The sequence below is a fragment of the Gallus gallus genome, chromosome 3, assembly GCF_016699485.2.
Source record: "Gallus gallus isolate bGalGal1 chromosome 3, bGalGal1.mat.broiler.GRCg7b, whole genome shotgun sequence".
NCBI classification, from domain to species: Eukaryota; Metazoa; Chordata; class Aves; order Galliformes; family Phasianidae; genus Gallus; species Gallus gallus.
Window position 1 is genome coordinate 13,701,311 of NC_052534.1, and position 24,503 is coordinate 13,725,813.

At 36.4% G+C, this 24,503-nt stretch overlaps 1 protein-coding gene across 22 annotated transcripts in view; it reads right to left on the reverse strand.

Moving 5' to 3' along the window:
- The window catches only part of PLCB4 (phospholipase C beta 4), a 216,837-nt gene that overhangs the window by 48,787 nt on the left and 143,547 nt on the right, over positions 1-24,503 (reverse strand). For 16 of the 22 annotated variants that reach the window (XR_006938644.1, XR_005858074.2, XR_005858073.2 and 13 more), the window contains 17 exons: positions 23,157-23,238; positions 21,947-22,047; positions 21,273-21,330; positions 16,944-17,052; positions 14,922-15,132; positions 14,246-14,339; positions 13,559-13,638; positions 13,008-13,092; positions 10,456-10,546; positions 9,439-9,534; positions 7,994-8,094; positions 7,151-7,162; positions 6,301-6,336; positions 3,485-3,626; positions 2,755-2,839; positions 2,425-2,549; positions 607-658 (listed from right to left, as the gene is read on the reverse strand). Coding sequence is in view for 19 of the 22 variants with exons in the window: in XM_046938621.1 (XP_046794577.1) it covers positions 607-658; positions 2,425-2,549; positions 2,755-2,839; positions 3,485-3,626; positions 6,301-6,336; positions 7,151-7,162; positions 7,994-8,094; positions 9,439-9,534; positions 10,456-10,546; positions 13,008-13,092; positions 13,559-13,638; positions 14,246-14,339; positions 14,922-15,132; positions 16,944-17,052; positions 21,273-21,330; positions 21,947-22,047; positions 23,157-23,238 (1,560 nt within the window). In the remaining 3 variants the exon portion in view is untranslated. The remainder of the gene's footprint in view (positions 1-606; positions 659-2,424; positions 2,550-2,754; positions 2,840-3,484; positions 3,627-6,300; positions 6,337-7,150; positions 7,163-7,993; positions 8,095-9,438; positions 9,535-10,455; positions 10,547-13,007; positions 13,093-13,558; positions 13,639-14,245; positions 14,340-14,921; positions 15,133-16,943; positions 17,053-21,272; positions 21,331-21,946; positions 22,048-23,156; positions 23,239-24,503) is intronic. The other 6 variants (XM_046938625.1, XM_040696945.2, XM_015283486.4 and 3 more) reach the window with 2 other exon arrangements.

The following is a 24,503-nucleotide window of genomic DNA, read 5'->3' on the forward strand; positions in this document are numbered from 1 at the left end:
TCAGTGCTAAGCCTATCCTATCAAGGAATAATCTCAACATCTGAGAAAAATCTATCAAAGCTGAAAAATCTTTGAAAGACATATTTCACGCAAAAATAATGAGCAAGAAATTAAGAGATGAAACACTGCACTATTTTCTGTGAAATCTTCTTTCTACATAAAGTACACAGACTAAATAAAATAGCACACAGAAAAAACACATTTCCGATGTATTAAAATTACCTGCCCGAGTAAATTTGGCTATTTTATGAACTGTGCAATGTGAATCTCCATTCTGAGTTGAATATGTATTAAAAAAGAAAAAAAGATTGAGAACAGAAGCTGAATATAGACTTAAGTAACTCTGAATGGTATTAATGATCATCTTCATAATTGACACATAAAGCCTCTTACATCTCATCTTTAAAAGCTGGGCATAATTAAAAAGCATATTTACTACAATGCCTCCTGCAGGGGATCATTTTTCCTGCATTCTGTTAATTTCTACTCTTCACCTAGCATTCCATTTTTCTTTTGTAACACATAATTAAGAATGACAAAATTTTATTAAAGCCACAGTAAAGCGTTCTGATGCACAGTGAAAACAGTTTAAATCACATCACTCACCCACATGATCCATTATATTCAAATTTTCCTTGATTCAACTGCATTGCTAAATCTGTCAAGAGAGAAAAAAATCACTCTTTCGTCCTGAATAACGCAGATCACGAACAATCCTTTTTAGAGAAGAAAATAAGACTGTTTGCCCAGAATAATAAATTTAAATGAAAATTAAATATAACGCATATAAAATACACACAGACCTAAAAAATAAAGAAGCACTATAAAAACTAGTTCTATCAACTACACTGAAAACTAAGCTGTCCTCAGAAAACAGTCTCTCCTGAATTCAAACATGCCCAGTTGGCAGCAAAGCTTAAGACTGGGATTAAGATCCTGGAATGGGATTTCAGTCATCTAACTTTTGATATTGACAGAACAAATTTCTCCAGTCTTGCTAGTGACCTAGAATCACTTTAAATAACAGAGTGATACAAGCACTTTTAACAGTGGAATTAATTCTAAGGCAGATATCCAAACAAACAAACAAACAAAAAACAACCCCAAAAAACCCATCATCCTGGAATTGGGTACTTCTCTACAGCAACCACAGACAGCTACCTCTGATGAAGATGTCTGTATCTTGAAGTGTCAAAAAAGGTGAAATGAATATTGCACTGGTTTCCTAAGGGTTTAATTGAATAAAATACCAGGTTCAAATTACACTGGAATATACTATCTTTGTTTATTGACCACATAGTTCCTCTCTTTCTCACAAATGCTAACTTTGAAAGGGAACAGAATTTCTCCTATATATCCTCTGTTACATAAAATACAAGATTCTTATATGCTCATGTTAGACATTATTTGCTTTACTGCGCAGCCTTAGCTTCTAATTCTTCAACTGTTCTTCACCCTGCCAGCACAGTCGTATCACATAAGATTAATAAAGTTGTTCATCTCCAACTAGACAATTAACACTCTTATTTTGCAATACGAAGGGGCTGCTAGCAATGTACTGTGGGCAGAGACACAGTGGGAGAAGAGTAAAGCTTGTGTATCTGCCCCAGCATCCAAATCATGTCCAGAGGAGTGGTTTACAGTGTTTTCCTGTTCAGCTTTCTCTTGCCTCCTCAGCTATAAATCATTCCTGGCAGGTGTGCAAAGTTTTGCAGGACAGAGCTCGTGATCATTAGGAATGTCTGCAGTGCCAAAGTCACAATTCAGGGGAAAGAAATGTAAGAAATACAAAACAATAGTACCATCACAGCTAGAGAAGAAAATGGAAAAACTGCTCTGTTCCATATATGTCTGAAGACATTCCTAGATTAATTAAAAAAGGAAACCAGCAAACAAAACAAAGTTATTCTCACACCTTCATTGAAGAGGAACAATAGATAACCTATTCATGCCGTGGAGAAGTATTTACATTCCTTGGGATGTTCTCCAAGATGGATCTCAGAACCCATTCCCTGACACTACGTGGTCCAGAAATCCATTTGGCACACAGTCACTACTTTTTTACTGTGTTAATTTTTGCAATCCTTCATCTTTATTTTGGAGACACGCATCAAACAGTGCAAAAACAGCTTCTTGTGAAAACATCAATTTCCCTGCAATTAATGTTTTTTATTTAAAAAAAAACCATAATTTGAAAAGTTACCGTATTGTATTATTTTCCCATGAAAGGTGGTTTTAATTTTCCTTCAATGCGTGGCTTTTTGTTACTTCTTATCTTACGCTTCCATAATTCCTCCCCACCACATTATTTAGCCATATGTCTGTTTCCTCAAAATATGCCAGAAGCAAATCCATAGCATCTGTTTGAGAGTTACTGCTCAAGCCATTCTTTGGGATTGAGGTTCACTGGTCGTCGCTGCCTACCTGGGGTCTGATAGTTCAGTGAGACCATCTGGCAGCCAGCGTTCCAGAAAATTTGAGGCATGTAATTACTGGAATCCACTCGGCCTCCCTTTGGGTATATCCGACTCATTTGTCGTTTATTATAACTGTAAAATTTATCAAGGAAAATGAAATAACATCATAGAAATGCATGCTCACAGCATGCCATCCTCAGTATTTCTTACATCATTTTACTGTTCCTCATCCTATGAGCTAATTTCTTGTTCCACTGTGTACATGGAATACTGTAAATCTAGAAACACTCATTTGTAGCATTAGTAGAGAAATGAGTGGGAAAGGCTGAAAGGATACTTCACAAACTCAATGGCATGAGTCTTCAAATACCCTAGTCCAACTGATTCATTGAAAGAGGACATGTTATGATGAATATTACGTTCTAGAAAGAAAAGACAAGAAATGTTAAAACACTTTAGTAGTAATGCATCAAAATTCAAACCCATGCACTATACCTAAATAGCATGATGTACGCAGTTCTGGTCCGCTGTTTCCCCATTATCTGTCACTCATAGAATCAAATTACACCAAAGAGAAATTAAGTAGTAGTTCTGACTTGTCATTTTCTTTCAGTTTCTTGGAAATCAACAAAACTTTAATGTTTTTTTTTTAGGAGAAAGTTGTTATTCAGAGCAAACGTCACACAAAGTGTGTGACGATAGATAAAACAAAATAACATGATAAATGGTCCACTGTGCAACATGAAAGTATCCTCTAATTACTGGCCACTGTGATAATCATGCTCACCTTACTTTACAAAAAGATAAACTAAAAAAACAGCTTAGTTGGAAGAGCCTCTAAAATACTATCAACCTCAACAGCTTCATATTCTCCCAGTAAGTTAGCGCCTCCAAGTGGATGACCAACGGAATAGCATGCTAACTTCACAAAACGAAAAACACACAGATGACAGTCAACAAAGTATAAAAACCTTACACCATTTCTAAATTCAGGAATTGTAGATACTGAAAAATCTACCTAAAATAAGTACCCAAATACTTCTATTTCATTCAACCTTTTATGTTACCTTCTGCTACGTCGAAACCTTGAAATTTTACAGGCTGAGCATAGTTGACCATTGTTGATAAATATGGATGTATATTGGTTGTGGCACCTACATATTTATAAGATGCCATCCATGCCTGTTCATCTTCAACAGTTACTAAGCCCTGAAAACATATTAATAACAATAATCACTATTTCATGCAAATTCTGTTTTGATTTTGCAATGTGATACAAAATTATACGTAATCTGCAGAAAGTTTTTTTTAATGCATATTTAAATAATAAAACAGAAAATTTCATGACAGAAGTACAGAATTATTTGCACCAATCACTCTCATTGCTATAGGACTGATGGTAGAAAGATCCTAAGCAGTGAGTAAATACTACATGATGTTAGTTAGTAGGATAATTTTGAGGATATTACAGTGGACTGAAAAATGCTGGGAGATAATGATCTTTGTAAAATAAATCCCTGAGAACCACAATTTTGTATACATTTTCTGATAGCAACTATGGTGGTGGTGCACACTCTATGCTGAGTAGAACTTTCTAAACATCAAAACACAAATCGATCAAATTGCTTATCTTTACTAATAAAAGCAGATCAGAATATAGGAATTACAGCCTTCATGGGACAGATAAATGTTACGAGACCAACAAGACACAGTATCAAGCTTGTATCACCGGCCACTTAATATGACAAATATTAGAATCCATCACAAAAAGACACTCCACATTTTAATAGAACTACAAAAGTTTTCTACAAGTATCTCATGTGATACAAAACCACAAAGTGAAGCACTACTTATGTGGATCTACCTATCAACTTCGGCAGATCTATCTGTCTACCTGTCGATCCACCTTCAACCTTTTCCTTTCCCTAAGTCAGCTTGAAATATTCTTTTCACTGAGAAGGAAAAAAAAAACCCACAAATCTCTGTCAATCTAAGCAACTTCTGCAAGGCTTACATTCACAGCATTTTCCACACAACCTTTATTTGCTTGCTCTCCTACCAGTGAATCAATTATCAAGAAAAGTAGCATTCTGCAGGCTGACAGTGAACTTAAACAAGAAAGTAATAAGCATTTTATTTTCAGAATGCAATCTGTGTTTGCCAGGAAATCCTTCGTCATTATTGTATAATCAAATGGTGACTAACAGGAAGCAATAGAAAGTGCTTTCTTGAGACATTAAGTGTCAGCATATGCAACAGTATTAAAGTGTGAACAAAGATGCAGTTCTTAGTACCTACATTACTGCAACTCATGTAGCCAGGTAATAGGAGACTAGAGGAAAAATGAATCTACTTTCCAGTGTTACGACGTGTAACTGAACCTTTTATACAGCACTGACGTTTCAAGAAATGAATTATCTGAAAAAATTTATGCCCTGATATGATGATTAGAATCACAACGACTGGATGGTGTAGCCAGACTACAAGAACAAGTACAGATACATGTGGTTTTATTCACATTTTAGACTGAATTAAACTTGCAGTGGCCCATGAAATCAAACTGATACCAAATCTCAAGGCTGCTCACAAGGACTCAATTCAATTGCGTTACAGGAATCCAAATATTGAGGATTCACAGACATGTTCCCTAAATAAGCCTAATTATACAAGTCTTAATTAGTAGAATACAGACTTTCTGTTATGAGGTCAGCATTTGGTAATAAAGTTTAGATCAAACTAAGGCCAAATTTCTTCAAAGGAACGAGTTGCTTTCAGTGTTGTCATTTCTGGAAGACCAATATTTAGGAAGAATTGACCACCTGTCTTACAATAAAACAGGCTCCTTCAATTTGCTACTGCTAATTACTGCTAACCATATTTTACTATCTTGATCCAAAAAAATCTAAGTAGTGAATGTTGGTGGCAAAGAAGTCAAAGGAGATCATGTTAGCCTTATTGTCAGATGATAGTATCCTACAGTCTACAGATGTATGATTCAATTAATGGCACACTAGCTGCATGACAATGTTCTAAGACAATCTACTAGTCATTAATTGTATCTTAGTACCTATAGACTTGCCATTTTTTAGAGTAAATGAACTACTTTTTTTTAAATTTCTTTTTTATTATTATTATTATTTTTTTTACAGTTAAAAGATTCTGAACTTAAAACCTATGAATTGGGAGCGGGGGAGGGTGGTAGAGTGGGATCTTTCTTAAAGTCTTCAGAGACAAAAGAAAGCACACAATCTTTTTAGGAGATTAAGAAAAAAGAAAAAAAAAAAAAGGAGGAATCCACCTCTCTGGATTAGTTTTACCTCCCCATCCATCAAGAAAAGAATCAGAAGCTACATAGAAAATAAAACAGAGTGAAATAAAGTGTAGTTAGGAACAGGAGTAATATTAGTGAGAGAAGAGGACAGAGAAGAGTGGAAGGAGGTGGGAAGAGTCTTACAGAAGGGATTCTTGGGAGAAGATAAATGCAGAAACCCCAGAGGAAAGCAAAAGGAGGAAAAAGCAAGTGGAAAATGAAGGTTAGTTAGGGTAAGGGAAGAGGTTAAAAAATAAAGAAGAAAGAAAAACGGTGATGATGCATGTCAACATCATTCAAAGAACTGCTGTTTCCCAGTGCGTGACATTTCAGACCAAGATCAGATACTTCTAGGCAGACACAAGTCACACACTCCTGTCTGTCCCCACCTTTTCTGATAGCCCTAATACAGCAAAAGAGGAGGAAAGGAAGCAGAGTCACTTTCAGAAATATTCTGTAGGGGTAGTTAAACTGTGCATAAAATTGCTAAACCAGTAAGAATGCAATGTAAGTAATAAGGCGGTTTTTATATATTAAGAAATAAAACAAACTACATAACATCCTATGTGTCACCTTTTTATTGTTTTCTTGCTCAGAATCTTCAACAGCCTAAGGGGAAAAAATATATATGCATTACCCAAAGAAAATGCAATAGGAAATACTCACAATAAGGTAAAAAAAAAAAACCCCTTAAAAAGTTAATTCATTTAGCAAAAAGTAAACCCTGAGCCACACAGCAAAGTGGAAAATCTGTCCCATATACTTGCAAAAATTCAAAGTTTATTTCAAATCTGGGTAAACAATCCATAAAATTCAGCAGCTAGCTAGCAGTGGAAATAAGAGAGAGGATGCCATACAGTCAAGCCCAAACTAGTCCTTATCGTTAGGTCCTGGGGTAGGAAGTTTCAAAGACAGGAAGAATGAGACACTCAGTGAACACAAAGAGATCATTTGGATATGCAGGCTGCTCAGACTCCGAAAACTTAAGACTGCCATAAACTGTGCTTTAAATGTTCACAGATGGAAAAGGCCTATCTCAAGATGCTATTTGCATCCAGTGAGCCTCTCTGTTGTCTGTCTGCAATTGTGAATTATCACTACTGAGAATCTTAGACAGATAAATATAGACTTGGCACTGAGTGTACATTCCTAAAGAGTAAGGAACGTGTCACTATTAAGCAAAGAAGAGAAGTTACCAAAGGGTATATGCTGAGAATGAGTGAATAATTTGGAATTTAAAAAATTGCTGAGGTACAGCAAATACGTTAAAGCACTGTTCAGTGGGAGGAGCCATAAAAATCCTGAAGAGGCAAAAGATGCACACTTGAAGAAAAACCTAGAAAGCAGATCTGATGTCTCAGTGATACTGTTAAAGAGGGATGCACTGCTAAGGGCAATCAGTACTATGAAAGATTTTCCATACCTCTACTTCTATCTGGAGTAAGATCCAAAGGTAAGACAGGCAGGCAAAAAAGAAAAAAAAAAAAAAAAAGGCTTAAATACTTGTGTGGCAGAGGAATATGATCTAATAAGGTACATTAATACTTAATTTTTGCTTTGTTTTGTTTTCCTGTAACAAGAAGCAACAATACCTTCAGTGCCACAGCATTTTTGAATTCCAGTGTTCTGTATCTAATTATTGTCAAGAAATATTCTGTTACTAATCACTAAACTGCACTAAACCAAGTATCATTAGAATAAAGGATACTTTTACCCTGTAAGCCATCTGGCTTGCTGGTATAGCCACACTGTCATACCACCCCACTAGATAGTGGTCTTCCTATTTTGCCTTTATTGCTGCAGATGGAAGGGAGAAAACTACCCTAAGAGTTAACAATGAAGAATAACCCAGGGAATCCCAGAAAATGGAGAACGAGGATGTAGTCTTGCAAGAAAGCATTACTAAATAAGGAAGCTGATATTCACTTCATATCAGGTTTCTGAAATGAAGATACAAAGCACAATATCAGAAGCAGAAGGAAGAAACTGCTTGTTGCCCTTAATTAGTATTTTTGGTCAAATCCTTCACTTCTTGTACACAGTTTTCCTACACACTGATTCTGTTTCCTCAATGAGCATTCTACCTAAATACGCAGGATTTTGATTTACAAATTTTTTTCTTGTCATGAACCTAAACGTTAGGAATCTGGTGAAGATCTCGTGTTGGACTTTTCTGACAGCATGTACTGTGATGCTTCCACAAAACAGAATGTGTTTTACATCCATGGAAAGCTTTCAAAGAAATATAAGTAAGAAGTAATCCCACCTTTTTGACGCTGATAGCAACAGCTTCTTTTTGACTGTAATCATCTACAGTAAGGTCACTCCCAAATTTATATTCTGGATGAGCTTCTTCTTCCTGGTCAGCTGCACAAAAAAAGAAAGACGAATCAGTGTAAAAAACACAGCAACTGCTGCTTTTGTGTGAAACATGAAACAAACAACAGCTGAATATACAAGTTTGGTTACGGCAAATTTCCATACAGAAAATCCAAGGTATTCAATTTCTAAATATGTAGTAGTAATAAATTACAGTTGACCTGAGATTCTTATGGCTTTGACATGGTTAGTAAGGGAGATTTTATTTAGTGTATTTTTGAAGGAATCAATTGATCAATAGATCAAACAGTATTTAAAAAAAAAAACAACAAAACAATCACCAACAGTGTAGGCTTTGGGAAATAACAGGAAATGAAGGCAGGGTTCTCTAGATAAGTATATAAAAGGCAGCTAAAAATGTCTCTTAAAAACACATAATCAATAACTACACGATGTAGTTGGACTTTAATAATAATTCTAGAAATAATTATTCAAACATCTTGGTAGTCTAGAACACAATACTATCAGAAACAAGTATTTCAGTGGAAATCAGCCTGCCAAGCAACAGAATCTCTTCCATGTTCCTACATCATCTGAAGACATGAAGAGGCCTTTCAAAAAAAAACATCATACTTCAATCTTTTTAGAACTTTAGTGACATATACCATATTTGGGTCACAAATAATATCTACCACTGTGACCTCTACTGACAGCAACAGCAGTGGCTTTGTGAGAGGAAAATATCATGGCATAGGCTTAAACCTGGTACATTTGGTGTCAGATGGTCATAGGCCAGACCTCTGGTACAGACACTTACAGGCAGTGCTTGAACTACCTCTTCTGAACGTGGACATAGATGAGGTGAGTCACATCCTAGAAATGTCTTTTTTCTCTGTTGACCATAAACATATTCCACATCACAGGCTCAAATCTTGATGCTAACTCTGAAGGTATCTGAATTTTGGCAAGAAAAATCCTATTCTTGATTTCACCCTTATAAGTCAAAATGCAATAATCTAACCTCACATTGACATAAGCATTAAAATAGTGGCAGCGTCTGTGTTTAAAGCAAAGGCCACAGATTCCCAGCTCCCCTTGTCATCCCTGGCACATATATACACAGTGAAAATTGACTTGGTTGCTGCTACAGTATGACTTCTGAACAGTAAGTGGAACTTCAAAAAATCACAATGAAGTATTAACTGCGGTTATGTTTCTACCACAGCCTGCCACAGCTGTGGTACCTATCTGAGATGAGACGACGAGGCCAAAAGTCTGTATAAATCATTATGCATTGAGCTCACAGTTACTGCCACTGCCACAACCATGACTGTATGAGTAATGTTTTACAATAGGCAACTGTTTGAGAGTCCTTTTCTAGGAAATCCTCACCACTTTCTATTTCTTCTTCATTATCATCCTCTAAGATATTCACAGGAGCAGCGGTTTCACCAGCCTCCATCATCTTTTTCAGAGCATCGAGCTGTTCTGTTTATAAGAAAATTAGAAATAAATTAGTCATGCTATCAACAGTTTGTAGCACGATGAAATACATGAGAACAATAATAAATGATTCTCTGGTCCTGAGAGGTACCTTTATGTAATGAGATTTTTAAGATCAAATTTTCAGTTAACAATAAGATGTTATGGAATATGAGCATCATTAGATTGTTAGATTTGGAAAGTGGTCAGTAAGAGCTGTATCCACAGCTCACCGAAGTTACAGAAAATATTTCCACAGATTTCAAAGGCCTTTGATGCAAGTATCACTTCCTTAAAGAATAAGCAGAGAGCTGTCTCTTTGGTGGTTGTTCTATGTAAATGGAGGCAAGGCACTTGAATTTTCAGCTGTATTTCAGTTAGATAGAATGTGCATTTCAGCTAGACAGAATGAACACAATCATGTATCACCGAAGTCAGTGGAAGGTCTCCATGCTTATCTTTTACTGGGGAAGGACCAGGGTTTGTCACTTTCAGCCATACTAGAAACTAAGATAGCAACATTATTATTAATGAAAGAAGATAAACATCAGAACTGGTAATAATAACTACAAGTTCATTTTCTAATTCCATTTCATTTTTTGCTTATCCCGGAAAAGGATGGCAATGTACACGTACCCGTGTAGGCAGAATTTACAAGATATTCTATCTCTGTTATATTTCAGTTTGAGCAGCAATCTGATAAAGTCCAGAGTTGCATTTCTAGGTCTATCTGTGCCCATGCTACACACAGATAGCAAGGCCTAGAATCCAGCAAGACATAGGAAACACAAGGCCAAACAGAATGTCATTTACATATAATTAATATTTTTAACAGCAATGTACAAGCAATTTGACAACCTCGGTAACAAAGTCAATTCAAATCAATCTGGACTTCTGTTTAATTTAATATTTGATGAGATTACTTACTTTTTTCTACTTCAGGTTTCAACCTTTTATTCTTTATGAGAATCTTTCTTTTGAGGTCATTAGGAGAAGGCAAGGCTTTACCTGGATCAAGCTGTAAAATAATTTATAGAAAAGACTTTAATAACAAGTATTTCACCTCTTTATAACCCCATTTGGATTTTGACTTTAGGACAACCATTTTAAGGGGCAGTGAAAAAGCAGTGCCACCTCAGGCACAACCATGGGAGTCAGTCTGCAGTTACATTGCTTCCTCTGTTACTTCCCTATCCCAAGGGAAAGCTATGCTTATCTTCAGCAGCCCTACTCTCCTATGCTCTCCTGCCTAGCAATAGCCATAGATGTGACCTGCAACACTTAGGTCTTCCTAGTTTCATTCTCTCCCTGTGGCTCATTCGCAATTCAAGTCATAGTTTAGTCCTTTATAATTTGATCTCCAAATAACTCACCTTTTATCATCCCTTCAAGCTGTAACAATGCAAGTGAGGCTGTCCACACAAACATACAGAGTAAAAAAGGGCTGGCACCAGTGAATGAAAAAATCTGGTCAGTCCTTACCCAAGTGGCAAGCACTATTTTTGCCAGTAGGACTACAGGGTCACATCTTCAGTATTCGTAAAAGCTGAATGGCAAGTCTGACATACATAGGAAGTACTAGTTAAGGTTTTAGTCCAATCTGAGCAAGTAGAATACACATAATATTGAAAAAAGTAAAAAAAAAAAAATCCTCTGATTTAAGTCCTGTCACATCACTGCAGCTAAGAAACAGAAATTTGGATATAAGTAAGACACTTTCCACCTTAGACACATAAAGCATATTACATGGGAAGTCACTGCTGTAATAGACTATGGCTCCCAGGAAGCCATAAATGATAAGGGTCAGAAAGTATTGCCAAGACTAGTAAAAATTCTAGTAAAAAACTAGAAGAAATATTCTGATATTCTGATCCTTAAATCCAACCCTGAGCTACAAAGAACAAAAAAAAAAAAAAAAAAAAAAAAAAAAAGCACCACAACTTGAAACTCAATAGAAGAGTCAGAGGTGACATATAACAATGAAGTAAAGAACCTAGCCATCCCAATCTGAAAAGAATGGGTGTAAACCTCCTTTGTAGGAGGGTAATAATACCCATAACTACCAGGCTACCTCAGTTGAGGGAATTTTGGCATGTTGAAGACAAATCAAAACTGTTTCTGAGAGTGCTTGGGTTGTAATTCCACTAGATGTCAGTACCACAGAGCTCATTTATCGCCATCCCCATGCACATGGGCATACCTGGGTGCCCATTTGGATGATATTTGCTTTTACTTAAAAACAAATTTGCTGCAGCCAGTGCCATGTCTCTCTTGATTCTGTCCACCCCAGTCTGTATAAGTACCAGAAAACAAGCAACATAAGCAACTCAAGCAGCCATCTCGGTAACATTCTTTTTGTGAGCAGTTGAGGACTCCGTTCACCCACAATGAGAAATAAACACGAAATGCAGAAGGCTCAGTAGTGCTAAGGAACACAGGCAGCAGAGACCAAATACTGAGCTCTGTGGCAGCAGCATGGCAGCCTCTGTCCTGCACTGTTTTAGGTTTGCCTGAAAGCTGCTGTAAGCTGTCGTTTGTGAGAAACGTGTCAAGGTGCCATATACATCAGCAGGCAACAGGACAAGTTTAGTTCTCTGAGAGACACCTTTCATAGCAATAACCTGATATTCATCAAGCCTGGTGAGTTGCTGTTCCTGCAATGTGCAAGGAAAGCCAAGAAAAAAACGTTTAGAAGATAATACAAGAAGGACCCTGGAAAGGCTTCACACGGACAGGAGCTGGCTGACAGATCAGGCAGAATCCTCTTTGCCATGGTCTCCCACACCACTGAAGAGCACCTGCAGGTTTTGGGTGACTTCTGGCAAGCAGCAAGCATGTTGCTTAGGACAGTAGGAAAGGTCTGGAGGAGTGGATAACAAGTTATTAAAGTCTCAAACATTGTGTTTGTGGAGGAGTGACTGTTATTATCTCCTGCCACAGAGGGGAGTGAAGTGCATGCAGATTACAGTGCACTCAGTAGTCCAAATGAGACTGCAGGGAACTCTCTGTGCTTAATTTAATTCTTAAAGGACTGGTGGGGGCTACCTCACTAGACTGTCAGGCCTGATCTAGAGCATGAAGCGTGCAAAGTGCAGCTGAAAGAAAAGCTTTCCTCAACTGAAAACATGCAATTTAGAATTAATTGTTTTTCAACGACTAACAAATTTCAGAGTTATGCATGACCTCGGAAATATAATGTAAGTGGTGTATTTTATATAGGAACTGACATTACATCACACATCAAGGGGATGGATTTCCCCAGGCTGCTTGCCAGAGCCCTGACCAGAAGAGACTGAAAATATCAGATGAGGATGCTTACACTAAACAGCATATACACTCAAATACACCTACTCATTTTTGAAAGCACAGGACTGGCAGTCATCAGCAATTCCACTACAGGTCGTATGATACATTTTTTTTTCATCTCTTTAAAATACTGCTAATGTAAAAAATAGAAACATTGCCACAAGATAACTTACTGGATGTGTTTCTAGAGGCTGCTTCAACAGGAGATCTCCAAAAAGATCTTCACAGTATTTTGACATCTTGTACTGCTGATATTTGCTGGAAAAGATTAACAATGGTTCATTTTTTACGTATTAAAAAAATCTAAATTACTATTACACAGCAAAACAGAAAAACACAAATGAATGTAGTCATCCCAAATTATATACAGCCCAATTTTTCTTCAATTGAGACATATTACTTTACTGTAATTAAAGTGTCAATAAAAGTCTAATATCTGACAGAGATGAATATAATAAGACCAAAAAAGTAGATTAACTGAATTCCACACTGCTAATGGAACATACAAATATATTTCACAGCTTGAGCACAGATAAAAATATTGCCATTACTAAGCTAGCTAAAGATTGACTACTACATTAAAGAACAGCCTATTCTAGCTGATAGCCAGTATATCTACATAGCCCTATATAGTTCATTCAACTTCTAGTATTTTTGAGTTGTATCATCTTTCTGATGCATTGTACTATTAAAAAAAATAAAAATAAAAAGAGGCACTACATACCTGCAATGATTTTCAAATGAAAGAATGACTGGATACTCTGATGTAACAAAAGCTGTTTCCTTAATGGCTTGAATTACATCCTTCAAAATGCAATAATAGGATTCAAAATTAGAATAAATCAAATTACAATCACAATGAAAGATTCTTTTATCTTCCTACCCATCCTGAGAAACACAGAACTGAGTTTCAATTGTGTCTTCTGAAATCAGAACTAGAAAAAACTGTATGTTCCTTCTTTTCTCCCCTCCTTACCCCCCCCTCAAATCTGCACTCAGCACCCAGAGTGCTTGCAGTTTCACCTGCAACCCACCAATGCAACCTTTGATCTCCCGCCACCTTGTGCTGACAGGAAGAAGTTCCACTCCCAGAATGAGCTCTGCATTTTCAGGCTGTTTCTACAGCCAAAGAACTTCTCAGACAATAGAGAAGATATTTTTTCTGCTGAGCAAGGAGCCACAAGATGTAATAATATGGGGCAAAAAAAGTAAGCAGCAGTAACTCAGGGACATACAAAGCAAGTCAGAAATGAGCCTTAAGATTTGGAGACAAGAAACAGTGTCCATATAATCTGTTAGTCTGTCACAAGGGTGCAGTTCCAGATGCTCAGAAGGGCAGGGTACCAAGCATGGATTCTTGTCCTGGAGTCCTACTGGGGTTTATTGCCAGGTGGAGGGATCAGGTATTTACCTTGAAAAGAATATCTGTGCACATTGCTTTTCCATGTGTTATTATTGGTTCTTGGTCTTCACCTTTTCCATCCCAACAGTCCAGCTCAACACACCTATAAGCCCAAGAAAAATATCACCTTTCTTAATGTTTCAGTACAGATGAGCTACTCAACAAACATTCCGAGCAGTGATATTTTGAGTAAATTACTATGCAGTCTGAGGCACTACACAATTCCTTTTAAGCTGCACATGTGTAATTTCTGACTGTATAACATCAGGTATACTACCTTAAATATAGCATGTGTAGGGTAACATCTGAATGATAATTACTCTTTAGCACTGTAGCACTTGCCTAATTTATTCTCTTACTCAGTTAACTGTGACACATACCACCATGTCAAGAAATCAAGCATGAAATCATAAGCTGATTCTTACTTACTCATAAAGTTCTTAATTACAAAGTAAGAAGGACCTCAAAAATTCATTTTTTGTTTTGATATGAAACTTATCTTTCTCACAACCTGTCTCCTGGTTTCTATGTTCCACTGTCTTCCAATGTTTTTTGTGATGAAGTCTTAATATTACCACACTAATGTATTTTCACATTCCCTTCTACAATATATCATCACCAAAATACATGATGTATGTTCAAAGTATTATTCACAAATATTGAAGACTTATCTACTGCTTCCAACCTGCATCCAGCCAAGAGCACTTGTCTGTACATCTCCACCGAAGATTTGCCACCAAACTGCCTGCCTGTTAAATACGTGTTGTGAGAAGAACTGATAAAATAGTGAGCCAACGGGTGGTCCATTTCTTGGTATAATTCCAAACGGTCTAGGAAAACTGGGGCATTCTCATCTGACATCAAGTATCTGCAAAATCCATCACTTGATATGAGACCTAGAAGGAAAAAGAAATCATAGTGAATTACTGCTAGAAATTTATAGTGAGAAGGATACTAACTACTTTTCAGAACATAAACCCTAGTACAAAAGGTATGTCTACACAGGTTTCTGCAAGCAAACAACTCTCCCTTTCCAGTGCTCCAAGCTGGCCAGCAACAGTCTCCCTGGTGCAAAATCTGCCACCACAACTCCAGAAAATAAAACTAGATGTAGTAAGAAAACTGTACATCTGGCATTCACCATAGTAGACCTACGTCATCAATAGGATGTGAATAAGGCAAATGAGTACTGACTTCTCCTCAGAATACTCCTAGCAATTTTGGACTTTGGACACTGGGACCTTGTGAGCCAGAAATTGTGAGCTTACATTTAAGTATTCTATGGAACTTTTCCCCTCTAATATTTAGTCCTGCACTGAGTGTGCTACATTGCTGGGAACTGATCAGCTTTCAGCAAAACAAGTGGAGATGTACCCTGACAACAACTGCATGTGTTCATTTGCAAAATGTTAGTAAACTCCAAGATATTTTCACATTTACTGTTTGAAACACAGGTTTATTCTTTTACAATGAAAAGCAAACCATTTTCTACAATGAACATGGGACACAGTGATTCAGAGAACAAAATTCATAACATATTTTCATTATTTCTCTGTTGTTATACGCTTCATAAAGTATAAAAATAAATAAAGGGATAAATTGCAATGATAAATTTAATAATAATCAGTACTATAGTATCAGTTTTTAGAGCAGCCAATACACAGAGAAATCAGAAATGATCTGAGGTAGGGAAGAAGGGATTACTCGCAAAGAGTCATTGCAAAGAGTTATCTGGCTCTAATTTGAAGACTGAATTTCCTGAAATCACAAATGAGCACTTAGCAATTGTTAAGGCACATTTCACAGCAGCCCTATGTTGAAGACAGCTTTTCTCTTATACAGAGATCTTCAGTATACCAGTCAACCTAGCTTTCTTATTCTGTTTCTAGTATTCTGAAAAAAATCCTCTACCGGAGCTTAAATTTTCTGTGCTTTGTGTCAGCCAGAGGTGAACTCTCCTGGAATGTCTTATTCAAATCCTCTCAGCTGATTCTGATTTTTGGAAGAAAGGAAAAGGGGAGAAAATTGAATTTAATGTTTAAGAATGTTTTTTGTTGATCACTGTGAACTTGAAAGCTGCAGCACAAAATGGTTCTCAAATTTTAGCAGATACCTTAGTAGAAAAAAGTCTCAGCTGGGCAGGTATTCTAGACAAACAACTTAAAGTCTTCACAGATTAAAGAAGCTCAGTGTCCTATAATCAATAGACTGATCTTTGCATTTTTGCCATGCACTGACCAAGTGGAAGAATTTTCTTTTTCCAGTGTTCCTGAGCACTCTCTGACTTCTAAACCACACAGCATTAACTTGTTCCTTCATGTTAGCAAAATGTAACTGAAGATGAGTCAGTTCCTTATTGCTACAGAATAGAGCATGAACACTGGTTGAGTCAGTTGCTTCTTGCTACAGAATAGTGTATGAACGTTGTTTCTTAAACTAAGTGATCTGGAGCACAAGCAAACAAACAAACAAAAAGGTGTTGAGTTTAATTATTTTGCTCAACAGAGAAGATGTATTTATGAAAAAAAGAAAGGAAAATACACTATGAGATATAAAGCCACTGCTGAGATGAAGTCACTGCTGAGATAAATTCTTGCATTCTTTAGATGCTAAAGAACAACTTGTTTTAAAATGAAATCGTCTCTTTGTCCTGATGACCGCACTGGGATAAAAGAACAGCAAACGTTGAATCTCCTCCCACATTTACCTTTACTCTTCAAGTCTTCATCTGGCTCATATGTCTCAATTATCTGCATTGCTCTTTTTGTGTCATAAAAGGGAAATAAAATTTCATTGAGCCGAGGATCTCGTTGATGCTAAGGTTAGAAAACAGTGGAATTCAGCAAAACAATACAGTGCATGCCTATCATCCAAGAGCATTTCAATACTGCAGATGAGAAAGAAAGAAGTGGACGTTTAAAAAAAAAAAAAAAGGAAAAAAAAAAAAAAAAGCCCTACCACTTTCACCCTACCCACCAGTAACCTCAGCTTTACACAGAACACAAACCTTAGCCTTCATAAGAAACCTAGGCAGTTTGACTACACAGTGGATTTCTTTTGAAATACTTTTAACTGTATAAGTGGTCTTACTGCTACTTGTTCATTAAAATAATGACTACACATGGCATATGCCTCAATGAAATGTTGAAAATAAATAGCTAAACTTGTCTTCATAAATTCTCTCTCTGATCCCCAGTTTTTTTTGTATGTCATGTAAACTGACAGGCTTTACTGTTGGCACAGTAAGCACCTCCACAAAAATTCCTGTCTTCAGGAATGTACTCAGCAATAGCTGAAGTAGAAAGAATTTTAACACTGAATTTAGAGATATGCAACTACTGTTCTTTATTTGTGAATTGCAGAAACGCTGTCATCTTAAATACTCAAAAAAGAACAAATATGAACAGTTTAGAAGATCTTTAAAGTATTTTCCGTTTCACAGAAATTTATGGTATTAGGATTTCTTAATATATTTAGTATTTATCTGCTCTTGATGTAATTTTGCAGTGATTTCTAATACATTACTAATCCACAGAGTTTTTCAATTTTTGCTTAATAGTGTGCTATGTAACATTTGTTTTCCTCCATGTTGGATTAGAGCTGCACACTGTGTGCCTGATTCTCCATTAAAAGAAAATTAAAAATAGAACTGAATGGAGTAGTGGCATATAAGCAGATGCAATAAAACAAAGAAATAAACACGACCATGGAAACACTTTTTTTTACCCCAGTAGATGCACAGTTTTCAAGCTGCAGTTTAAGCAGAATTCAGAACTGTAACAGGCCACCCCCATACTGGTGATAATTTGGGTGGACAGGCTTGGAACAGCATTATCAGCATTTGCTGTAATTCCTCATGTGTACATTTTTGACAGTTTTTCAAGAATAAAAAGAAAAAAAGGAATTTCCAATCAAAAAGAAGCATTTAACTTCTTTTCTTATATTCAATACATTGATGAATGTGCTTTACTGATTCCAAGAAATTACAACCAATGCCAATTTAATCATGCAGATAAGGAGGGATCTTTCAAATAATGCTACTGACTGTATGTAGCATCTAAATTATAGCACTTTCATTCACTACAGATTGGCTGTCTGGATATCTAAGTAAAACTCAGATGAAATATGAAATGAGAGCAGCTGGATGCAGGACATAACTTGCTAAGCAACACACAACAGCAATACATTGGCATGCAACAGCACAATCTACTGTGACAAATGACAAGCCTTTTATCATTAGTGACAATTCTCTACTTCAAAAAATGTTAAGAAATAGTAGGGAAGGTTCTTATTCAAGAAGAGTGCTCTTTCCATTCTCCTTCTGTAATTAATCATAAGCAAACAGAATAAAATAAATGGGATAAGGCAAAAAGGCTTCTCTTGAGGAGGAGTCCCCAGAATTATCATAAGAAGCTAAGAGCAAAATATTCTTGTTGCAATGATCACTGCTCATTATGTGTATTTTGCCATCTATTAAAAGGATGTTTTTATGTTTACTTAGTTTAAAAAAAACTACAAATTTAACAACTGATGAAGTGTTATTTTAAAAAAAGCAAGAATGTTTACTAGTGCCTCCTAGGAAATCATGCACTACTGAGTTTGTTGGCACAGAAAAGCTGTAACATAAAGGCTGATCAAAACTAAAAGCATGATGTTTCATTTAAAAAGTCAACACGTCCCTGAAATGGTTATGTATGTCCAGCAAAGCTGCTTTTGCTTGTTCTGGTTACAATATGAAGCAGGACACTTTTTACACTAGACATCCTTAACCATATGAAAGTGAGCAATCTAAAAATATGCAGAGAAAGAATCTCCTGTATAGTTCTGGAATGAGAGAAAGATTATTTATCCTCTCCAATCTGGCTTCCAGTCTCCTATTTGAGCGGATAGAAACTGAGATGCAAAGCAGCTCATGTGCCAAAATCAATCTTACATACTTGTCGAATTTCTTCTGTGCAGTGGGCTAAAAATGACATCCTTTTGTGGAAATGAAAAAAAAAAAAGAGAGAGAGAAAAAGAGCAAGCAAGTGAACAGGAAAGAGGAAGAGCAAGTGAGAAGGAGGGAGGTGGGAAGAGAGGGAAAAAGTGGGAAAGAGGAGGGGCAGTGAGAAAGAAAGGGAAAGAAAAGGATCTCCTCATACCTCCTTCCCAAGAGAAAAGATGAATCCTGGTCAGACTACTGAATTTCCATTTTGACAGTTAATTGGCCTATAATTAATTGCTGCAAATGAATGGCAGGAGCAAATCTCAACAGTAGTGATCTTCGTTGCTTTTCTACTGTTTTGAAACTTTAAAAAATACCTATGCAAAGTACTCAGTGCCTGACAATAATTAGATTTCTAAAAACTTCCCAGGAATTTTAACACCGATATACAATTTAATCAGCTGTCAGCCAGCAGCATTTAAAAGTCAAACAGAGAAAACAGTTCATCTGGAAAAACTCCAGGAAAGACATTCACTCTCCCCTTACAGCCAGAAACATATTCTCATGCTCCCTTAAAGAGCCCTAATGCTTACAGCTTCTGTGGCCTGCGCAGAAGGTAACTGAATTCAAATTAATTTAGGTTAAAGATTCTCACGCGAATAATTACTCTGCAAACAAATCCTTCCCCTATATTATCACAATAAACTTTTTCATTTTCCAGCTTTAAACATCACTACTAACTCCAATCCTGGCCTGTTGTAAAGGGGACAGAAAGGATCGCTTTGGGTGTGAGATTCTGGCTTTTTACTGGCTTTTAATTCATGACCAAAATCTTAAACTTCAAATGCATTCAGAGACCAGAATACCTACAACACAGAGCCCAAAGGCAGTGGTTTAGAATGGTCAGAGTGCAAGTGTCTCTATAAAACCATTTGGCTATTTTTTTCTGAACTCTAGTCACCAACTAAAGGGCAACATTACCATTAGTTATGAAATGCTCATCTCACTTTGTTGTTGTTGTTGTTGTTTTCTGAATACATTTTACATGTAATTTGGTTGGATGAAGAATCAGGGATGCATTCCCAGCTGAATATGAAAACCATACTCTGAATTTGATATATGGAGAAATTATTGCTTGAGTTTTCATACAGGAAATAGCAGAAATATATTTCTGATATATATACACACACACACACACACACACACATAGATTGGTAAATAAATAGTAAAATAATTTAGACTGAGAGATTTTTTTGTTAGGCTCCAAAAAGATCATTCAGAGAAGTAAAGCAGCTATCAATGTTCCAGATGACAAGAATCTATTGGTACCAATACAGGTAAAATGCATTTATTTTCTATGCATATGTTCTTGTACAAATCTTCAATAGTGGATTTGGTTTTGCCATTCTGAATGAGTCAGTCTTAAATAACTTACTGTGCTTTAGGAATAGGAAAAGCAAAGCTAAGAAGACACACACACACACACACACACACAAAAACCCCAACCCCCACATTGTTTATTGAACTACTTTGCATACACAATATTTTTAAGAAATAATGCTCTTGCCAACAACTGTATTCTGGAAATACAGCAGTAAAATATTTTCTTCTATGCTGCACAGTTTACTATTTAAGAATAATATACAAACCATTAAAATACTCTCTCAGCTCTCAAATTTTAAGAGATAGACTACTGTATTGAAAAAAAGCAAATTTTGTGAAAGCCTACTTTATTTTTTCTATTATTCAGAGGGATTAGCAGACATATTTATCTGTGGCCTTAAGATAAAAATAATCTCTAGTATAAAAATACTGGAATGTGTTTATGATAAAAATGCATTGGGTCTAAGAGTATAAAACACAAAAAACGTACATAATACAACATAACACAACAGCAAGTAACCAGCAGATGCAACCTGCAAAGCCAACACGTAGAAAGCACAAGAACATGTAAGGTTGGAGCTGATTTTTGCACCTGGATGTTACCACAATGGAAAGATCAGCAGAACAAAAGCATAGCAAATAATGGCACGATACATGCAATGAAAAGACTGGAAGAAGCAAGCCACTGCAGACAGACTTGTATGGTAGTTAATGTATGAAAAAGCTTACTTCATTTAGAAAGCTCACTAATTGGTCTACCGTTAAATAATCAGTTTTGTCTCCATTGCTGAAAAGAAATTTATTAGAGAATGTAAGTTTTCATATATGACGCTACAGTAGGTATGATTTGCATGCTGACATTGTCAATACTTTTAAAACCTTCAACTTTTCTACCTATAATCATCTTTTCTACCTCTATAATCTCAAAACAAACAGTCACAGAAAACAAACTGTCTATGCTCTGCACAGTATGTCTCCCAAACTTGCTATAACTTAACAGATATTACTTCATAAAAGAACACGTAAGCCCTCCAGCTGAGAATAAATTGAAGAAGCTTTTGAAACTTCACATTTCTTACTTAATTTAGTTAGTTCACATACTGTATTAATCACCTAACGGAGCAAGTTAAAATTACAGTAGTTAGTAAAGCCAATGCAGGGGGGGAAACACAAGTTCCAGGCGCTTTCTCTAACTCATGTAAAAGTGACTCTAAATACAGAGTGAACTTTTACATTAACAATCTGAGAGAGAAGAAACGGGAAAGACTTAAGTTTGTCTTAAAATACTGCTGATGCTACTAGGATTGAAGGTTAGATAATTACTGTGTTCTGGTACGATTAGATATGGACTAAAATTACAGTAAAATCAGTTTAAAGCAAGATTATATTCAATTTGAACTTACATCTTCTTAAAGAGGTCCTCTATGTCAGTTCGGGGACATATCTTTTGGGTGAGCTCATAGAATTTCTCGTAAGTAAATGCCGTGGGCTCAATTTCATCATTCTGCAACAAAAGGGAAAGATGCATTTACTCAGCAAAAGACAATATGCTCTTTTTCGTAGAGCGTATCTTACATCTGAAAAAGCAATCAAGTACTGTTTTAGCTCCTTACCCATTACATGCTTTATTTCGTTTATTTTATCTTTTCTGCAAACAGTTCTAAATTCATCTTTATCAGAGATCTGTTTGACATTCTTATATTCTGATCTCATAGCCACATTAATTCTACATAAATAAAGAAATGGAGCCCAGCACTTATTTTTCTAATGGAGCTTAAAAAAACCCCTGGAAATTCCAGAATAGTGTTTTAACTTCAAGATACTTATATTGAAGCCAAGGCATTTCAAGAAAAAGTTTCAGATTTGGTACAGTGGCTCTAAATAGCAAAGCAGCTCTTATAAAAGAGTGTTTGGAATTTCCATAGAAGGGAATGCTCGGCTTACACGTTCAGTATCATGCCCTTCCTTGACTGAATAAGATGAGCACTGCAGCCGTGAGGAAAAAGTTCATCCCTACTCTCAGGCACTGTGTCCATTGGGAATCCACACTTTTCTACACTCCTCTCCCCAGCTAGAGACAGCGGGGGCTGCTGAGCCTGCATGGCTGCCTCTCACCAGCCTTGGCAGGTGCGAAGCCAAGGACTGTGGGCTGGAGTCTCCAAAACGAAAGAAGAGACCTTTGGCAGGAGTCAGGGTGGAGAAACCAGTCCACAACTGCAGTCACTTGTCACTTCTCTGGGGCTGCTGGCAGGGCAGTGTTGGAGAGCACTTCAAGTGGAAGGGAGCAAAGAGCATGAGGAACCCAACAAATGAAACTGAGGGGGCAGCATGCAACAATATTCTGCATTCAAGTACCCTGTATAAATGCAGGGGGGAGGGGTGGACCAGTTATTACAAAAAAGAAGAGAAGCCTTATTTGAGGGTTTCAAGGACGGCTGTGTCGTGCAGCACATTAAATACATCTTGGTTTTAGTAAGCAACCTAAAGTGATGAATAAAGTACTTGTGAACAACAGGCATGTTTTTACATCAAATGACTTTGATCACACATATGAATTTGAATGATTCATCAGTTTATTCATATACAAAGAAGTTATTCAAAACTGCTAAATACCTTTCCACTGGGAAGACCTAACTCCTTGAGTGCTTGAAAGATCACTTTTTCTGTTTTACCTGATGCAAAGGTTCTGGTAATGCTAAAACAAAAAAGATTGGGAAAAAAAAAGTTAGTCACTTTTGCAACAATCAATTCTCTGTCTCTTGCTTTTTACTGCCAATGTTTTCCTCTGGCTTCAGCTGATGAATGTTTGCATCTTCCAAGAAACAGAGAGGACTGAAAAAGTGGTTTAAGCTTCAAGGAGCAGCACTATCCTGCCTGCTATCAATTAGAAAATACACCAAAATGACTAACTGCAAAAAGCTTAAAAAGCAATACAGAGCTTTGCAAAGCATTGTTTTGCATCTTTTCAACTCCACGCATAGATAAATGAATGTGTTTAAGAAGTAGCAGTTTCTGCAAGTGAGAAGATTCATGTCTCCGGGCACTACTGGTTGCTGTGACTTCCTTTCCAAGCAGGTTCCAAGCAAAGGATAGAGTGAGCAGGATAAAGAGTAGGATAAATAAATATTTGACTTTCAAAGCTGGTAAGTACTAAGATGTTTTCACTAAATTACAGACTGAGTTTAACTTTAGGCACTTATTTCTTAAACAAACAAACAAATAAACAAACTCAAGCAGCTATTTTTCTACTGATTTGAAGACACAGAATGATGTCAGTTTTATACTTTATGATCTGTCACAGGCCTGGTAAAAATTCTATGCCTGTTCTTGTGAATTGGGTCCCGATAATAAACATCATATAATACTGTTAGAAGTAACTAATCAGAAAATGAGAGGCAAGATTCCCTAGCTATAGAAAACTTATTTTTTATTTCAAAGATAACAGCAAACATAATTTGTAATGAGAGCAGCAGCCTAGAAACAAGTGCATGAATCAAATAACACTTTCAAAGTACAGTATGACACTTTCATTTTGCTAAGGATATTGTGAATAAATCTACTTTTTCTTTTACCTGTGGAGACTTCATCCTAAGAGATTATCCTAAGATTTATCCTTCATCCTAAGAGATAATATTCATCTTGTTGCACATCTTGGAAAAAAATTGAGTCATTTCTGATACAAGCAAATTACTGATTGACAGATACCTACAGATGTTAACTCCTCATGTTCCACTGAGTTTATAACTGTATTTATTGTATTTTGTAATTGTATTTTGGCAACGTGTTTCCTCATTTTTTTAAATAATTCCCAAATCTAGGAATGAGGGGTACAAATCTATCTGACATGTGGAAGGATTCAATGACTTGATTACTTTGAACATTTACCACTTTCAAATAACTACAAATATCAAGCCAACACTAAGACAGTTTAGAAGTATCATTTATTTCGGCTTCACTGAA